The sequence below is a fragment of the Pocillopora verrucosa genome, chromosome 10 (assembly GCF_036669915.1).
Source record: "Pocillopora verrucosa isolate sample1 chromosome 10, ASM3666991v2, whole genome shotgun sequence".
NCBI lineage: Eukaryota > Metazoa > Cnidaria > Anthozoa > Scleractinia > Pocilloporidae > Pocillopora > Pocillopora verrucosa.
Window position 1 is genome coordinate 3,459,365 of NC_089321.1, and position 6,369 is coordinate 3,465,733.

Here is a 6,369-nt window from a genome sequence, read left to right on the forward strand (position 1 = left end):
AATTGACATTTTGCGATGTGAGAAGTGTATCCCTTTATGAAAGGTTAATCTACTTATTTGGTACAGTTACCTTGATTTTTCACTAAACAAATAGGAATTCGAATCGCGGACGTTCATAGCATATCAGCGTAGATAAAAGTGAAACACGATGGGGTTGCGAGCCTGTGCTATAAGCAAGTATCATTGTTTGAGAAAAAATCGTTTCAGAACGTGTCAGGGAGTGTCAGATAATTAAATAAAAATATTTAGCTTGCGCTAGTTTCCAGAATATCTTCAAAATAAATCTTCCAAGATGGAAATAAAATAATTGGGAAATTTTGTATTTAGTACGATCAGAAGAGTCACACGTTACGCAAGATTTCAAAAATTGATGTAAAAAAAATGTTTTCTAGCAGCGAAACTATTTTCGCTTTCGCAAATTGCGCATAAAAAAGAATTGAGATTAACTTTCTCTTAATTTACTCTACTTGTTTTGGGGAATGCCACATTAACATTGTCGTCAAAATGACTTTCCGAGGAGCTGTGTTTGTCGCCTGTATTTTAGGACATTTTTACTTAATTTCAGGTGAGTTTAAACGATCTTTGTTTTGAAAAGGAGTCAAATTACCCGAACAAACGTGCACGTAAGCTAAATTAGTTTGCACATGTGCTCCTCATTTCATGCTTGAGCATGCTGGGCTTGTCACACGAAACGAGGTGACCGTTTAAAATTGGCTCTGTGTAGTACATTGTGCTCTGAATAGCTCCAATTGATTTTTCCTTTAAATAAATCATCTGAGGGGTTTCCCCGGACTCGCGATTAAGCTTTTTTTCCCTTTTCACATTATACCTAAGATCAATGAAAAGTAAGATCGTTTGTCTCACGACTTAGTCGCTCCCGATGAGGATAGCGACATGTCGACTGCTCACAGGTAGTCTTTTAAGGGTAATTAATTCGTTATCTTGACAAAGACGTTAAGTGCGTTATTTTTATAAACTCTGTTAAGCCATACTTTTAAAATAAGCCCCTCCCTCCCTTTTTCTTGATAGAAAAAGAAAGAGAATCCATCATATGACTATCATTATGCTACGTAAATGATTACATACATTTAGGCTTTTTTCATCAAAGAAATGCATACCTTATAAGGTGTTTTGTGATTCTCGTTGTGACTCTGAACTGGCTCTGATTAGCCCTTTCCTCAGCCACCCTCTTTAGTGAGCCACCAGACTGGAGGGCTCCGAAATTAGCCATGAAGTCCCTCGAGGGCTCATTTGAGCGGTTGTGGAATAATTTTACCTCGCCACGATGAACAACCACAGCATTATTTACGAAAAACATGGTCTAGGCACTGTAGCACTTTATCTGTAAAGTTTCAGTCAATTTGGTGTTTTCAGCCTTCTTGCACACAATAAAAAAACTTCCTAGCAAAGTTAATCCACATTTAGATGTAAATTCCGAAACAATAAACGTTTTAAATAAAAAATAGATGTTAGCCCAAAAGAAAACATCGAAACGTATGGGGTCGAGTCCTAGCCGCGGTTATTGTGTTGTGCTCATGCACCAAACAGTTAGTCAGTGTTAGTATCTCTCCCCGCTCAGGAGTACTTCGATGGGTAATGAAAATCTGTCAGAGAAACTCAGCTCAAAAGAGGCTGAGGGAGACACCTTTAATGGACTGGCGTCCCTTCTATTAGAAGCCTGGGTCAGGTTGCTCAATGCTGGGTTTAGATCAACCCAGGGTTAGTGTGAAATCTGATTTCAGATTTGAAAGCCTTAATAAAAAACTCACTATCATTCCTTTTACCTATAACTTGATGATTGGATACCCCAAAAAGGATAGAGAAAATTGTCCAAAAGCGGCTTTTGAACAAAGGAATAAAGAAACCTGGATTAAAATTTAACCCAGGGAAAGCGCTGATCGGTCTTCGGACAACTGGGCCCTGGCCCCTTAATGCTGCAACGGAAACCTGGATTTGCTCCTGTTTTTTGAGACAATAGGCCAGAGAGCTCCTTTGACCTGATAATTAGATCATATTTATGCATAACTCCCGTAGTATTCCTGTTAACAGAAACGGGAGGCAGATTTTTGAATGCAGAAAGATAGAGATCCTCTTCTTACCAAATAAATACGTTACTGTGCCAATAACACGCAAACCATGGGGTTTCGAGCTCACCTACATTTCATTCCATTCTCCGATCAATCTTTAATGAACATAACCTTACCAGTGTGTTTGTTTTCTAAGAGGACTGAAATTTATTGACGGCAGTGTTAGACGTATTTTCAGTGATGCATCTCTATATCGATTGTCCATATTGCAACTGAAACGTCCTTCTTCAAAATGATTAATTTGTACCACAGTAGCAGTATTTTACCATAAACTTTCTTTGAGGTTGGGAAAGGAATGCATAAGTTCAACAAATTTATGTTCCGCCTTTTTTTGAATCTTTGCGCCCTTACCAAGTCTATCTCACAAAGCACAGCGAGCCGCTCTTGTGTCAATGAAACTATAAGTTTCGCATTCTTTCCCTCACATTTTTCTTAAATCAGGTGTTACTGCTCTGAGGCCCAAGATCTCGGTGGTCGATAAGGCTGTTCTTGCACGAAAAGGTTCCACAGTAACCTTGATGTGCTCTGCCACGAGGGTTAGAAAACTTACAACCTCAAGCTCTTGGGAATTCAACGGACAAGAAATAAAGAACAGAAACAACAAAATAATAATACCAGAGCCACACTATCAGACAAATAAAAGAAAAGGAAACTTTACTTTAACCATCAAGAATGTTTCGGACACAGATGTTGGTACATACACCTGCAAAGTCTCCAAAATACACCTTGACAGGATGCTTGAGGCAAAGGAGAATATAGAGCTGTCACTTCAGGATGAAGGTGAGTTTCAATAGCAAATTTTTGTATTCTTGGGCACTTACTGCTTCTAGTATAGTTATCTGAGACTCTGGCCTTTTCTCCATACAGCTGTCTCTGTAATCCTGCCAGTCGTTAAGGCACTTCGCTCCTACGTAGTGACCAGCGAGGGTTCCAATGTTACTTTGACGTGTATTGGTCGGAGGGTGAAAGCGCTCGATACCATGGTTAAATGGAAGTTCGAAGGCCAGGAAATCGAAGAAAGCTCAAACAAGATAGCCATTGCCCAATTCCTCCCAAAGAAACGAGGGAATTTTTCGTTACATATAACTAATGTCTCGAAGGAAGATATCGGTAATTATTCGTGTGTCGCATCTACGGCCGACTTTGGAAAGGCGATCGTCAAAGAAACTTTTATTCACTTGAATTTATTTAAAACTGGTGAGTAAGCCTTAAAACAATGGCATTCGTGCCTTCCTCTGAACCTTCAAAAGAGAGCCTTGCAATCGAATCGCTTAAAACAAAGCCCAGTCAGAACAAAGAGAACATCAACACGAGCCAATTAGAATTCCAAGTAAAGAGAAAACATATGCATCTTGTAGAAGGATATGAAAAAGGGAATTGAGGCCAAGCCACGTTTGCATTTGGTTTGCATCTGGCGTTAGGAAAGGGTAGAGGGGATGACAGACGTGTCAGACCAAATTTGATTTAATCCCTGATATGTTCACATTTAATAGGAAAAGGTCTTGATTGCAGTATTATTGCGTTTGAAGCCCTGATATGCATTCGCATATTTGTGTATTACGATGAAAATTGTTGACATCTATATTTCTAAATCTCTCAAAATGCCACTTGACAATCATTGTGCCTCAATTGATTTCTCGTCAAACCATTTCACTGGTTTATTTCCAACGCTGCTCTCTTAATAGAAATTCACTGGAACATAATCTGTGCAAAGAAATAGTAATTAAAAAGAAAAAGAACCAATAAATCAAAATCAATGGAGAACTGAGAATAGAGAATTTCCATTTAATGGCAGTAACACCGAAATTGCCAAAACCCTTCAACTTTGACCAAATTCCAAGGTTGTGCTGTTCAAAAACGAACGTGTAATTGATGTTCCGAAACTTAGGTTTTCATTGATTATCATCTCTAGTGTCGTGGCCCAGAGGAACTTATGCTTTGCCAATGCCAAATAGTGGCTGCCCAATTACAAGTGAGTTCACTTGGTCAGCGGGTTATCATCGGCAAGACACAGAGGAAACAGGTCCACGAAGTAGTTGGTCCAGTCCACTTCACTTGAAAGGAGATAAGACTCCCACCCAGATTACTCAGCATTTCTGTGTAAAGACAATTGAAACTGGGGGAAGACTTTGGCCATCAGGGCAATATTGTATATACAGAAAGGGAACGTGCCCAGGCGGTAAGGTGTATAGTTTTTGAAAGCGACCGTATATGAACTTATCTTTCGCCATTGTGTTTCATCAACCTTGAACCTTTTTTTTTTTTTCTCGCTGGTTCTCATTCTTTCCCTTGGTCTCGGTTTTTTTGACACTTTAATAAAGTTTCTATTCTATATTCTATTCTATTCTGATACCAAATATGATGATGGCGACCTCAAAAGCTTCACAGATCTAACAGCTAACGTTTTTATAATGAAGATTTGATTTGATTCCCGGACCAAAGAAGGCGTATGAATACTAAGGTCAGACAATAAAAATATTTACAACCGAGTAACGAGATTCAAGGTAGTATTTTCTTGTGTGCGACAGGATTTCAAGAAGGAGAGATCAAATGGGACGACGAGGACACGAAAAACGACAACATGGCTGAAGGCATTTTACCTGACGGTGAATACAAAAAGGATACTATTTTGCAGTTCTGCTGTCGATCAGATGGGTCAGCGGAAAACCCTATCGAGCTGCCCATTCGCGAGCCGTTTTTCCTCCTTAAGCACTCAAGCCGTTGTCAGGCAGTTTTGGGCATGCGTGTCACAGAAGAGTGGTTATTCTGGGACTGTGAAGACCGAGAAAACAAAAACTCGTACAATGGAGAGGTACCAGCGTCTTTTATTACGAAGGACGTCAAACTACATTACTGCTACTACGAAAAACAATGAAAAAAAGGCATCCGTTGCTCTTTGGGAATGAAATCTTCATCTTAAGGGTCGGCTAACTTGCTGAATTTTCATTGATATATTTTTGTTGCACTTTCATACACTCAAACATTCAGGTAACAAAAGCTACATTAATTGTCTAAGAGGCTCTCCTTTTTTCGGCGCTTGGATCAGATGGGTATTTAAAGTAATTCTCTAGTTTCGGCGATCGTGTTTCGTTGCTCTTTTTTCACCCAATGCAGATTAATCTATGATTAACGTAGAAGGTTATACTTGCACTGTCAGCACACACCCCGTTTTACTAATCGATGTGTCGCAAATAGCAAAGATTGCACAAATTGCGTGTATAGACTGGATAACTACAGATTAATGCTGAGATTTGTGGGAGATAATTTTAAAAATTAAATTTTAAGAAATTTTGAACACATTTATTTTAAATCATTTTTATTTGTTTTACTCGTAGGGTCAATTTTATACTTAACTTAATAAAATTTAACTTATTTAAATTATACTGGAAATGATACAGAAATTAATAAAATAATACGTCCTTGTCCTTAAAAAAGGATTTATTCTGTTGAATTTGACTTTTTGATCTTCCTCCTTGAGTAAATGACATCTACCGGTCTTTAGTTCACCCCAGCCTCGGAGCTTTAAATTCGATGTTTTAGATGTTTAGCACCTAAAAGAATGCGTCACACAGAATTTCATGAAGAGCAATTGCCAATTCATCATCTGCTGAATTGCGCTTTTTCCAGCGCAAGGTTGGAACCCGACAATTCCAGCGGTAGTTTTGGACAAACTGGATCATCCGAAATCATACCCAGTCCCAATCGTGACCCAGATGAACCATTTAAAGAGCAATCTGACTGCTTAATAGAGTTCGGACAAAAAAATAAATGCTGAGTGTTCCTAACAATCGCTTACGAATTTAGAATATTGACTTTTGTCGATTAATCGAAGCGCTGGACAGTAAACTGTCTTACCTGTTATATCGATATTCAGCTGATGGTCTAAAAGACAATCTTATGTCATGTCTTTCTATTTAGAGGCAAAACTTATCTTGTTGTCAAAATGCAAACTAAGCTACAACATGCATATGCATAAGGGGAAAACATCTGTGATATTCCCTAAGGAAATTCTCAGCAAGGTCATCTGAGGCTGAAGAAAGTAATGATATGAAACTGCTCTTCATTATCAGAGCAAACATTACTATTCTAAAAGGTTTTATTAAACCGAAGAAGTGGGGTTTAACCATGAAAATGAAATGTTAACTTGCCTTTCGGTCATAATTTGAATGGCGAGGAAAGTTCTTCCCCTATGAGACTTTTCATTTCCTATTCATATGCTAATTTTGAGTTAATAATTTCCCTAAGTTAAGAAATTACAAACAAATCAGAAGACTCGACACCA

General features: G+C 38.4%; 1 protein-coding gene across 1 annotated transcript; it reads left to right on the forward strand.

Annotated features, from left to right (window-relative positions):
- Positions 1 to 235: 235 nt before the first annotated feature.
- Positions 236 to 5,504, forward strand: LOC131782130 (limbic system-associated membrane protein). Its single transcript, XM_059098842.2, has 5 exons — positions 236 to 565; positions 2,529 to 2,867; positions 2,955 to 3,284; positions 4,000 to 4,266; positions 4,616 to 5,504. The coding sequence occupies exons 1-5, from the start codon at positions 505 to 507 to the stop codon at positions 4,960 to 4,962; spliced, it is 1,344 nt and encodes a 447-aa protein (XP_058954825.2). The 5' UTR covers positions 236 to 504; the 3' UTR covers positions 4,963 to 5,504.
- The last annotated feature ends 865 nt before the right edge of the window (positions 5,505 to 6,369 follow it).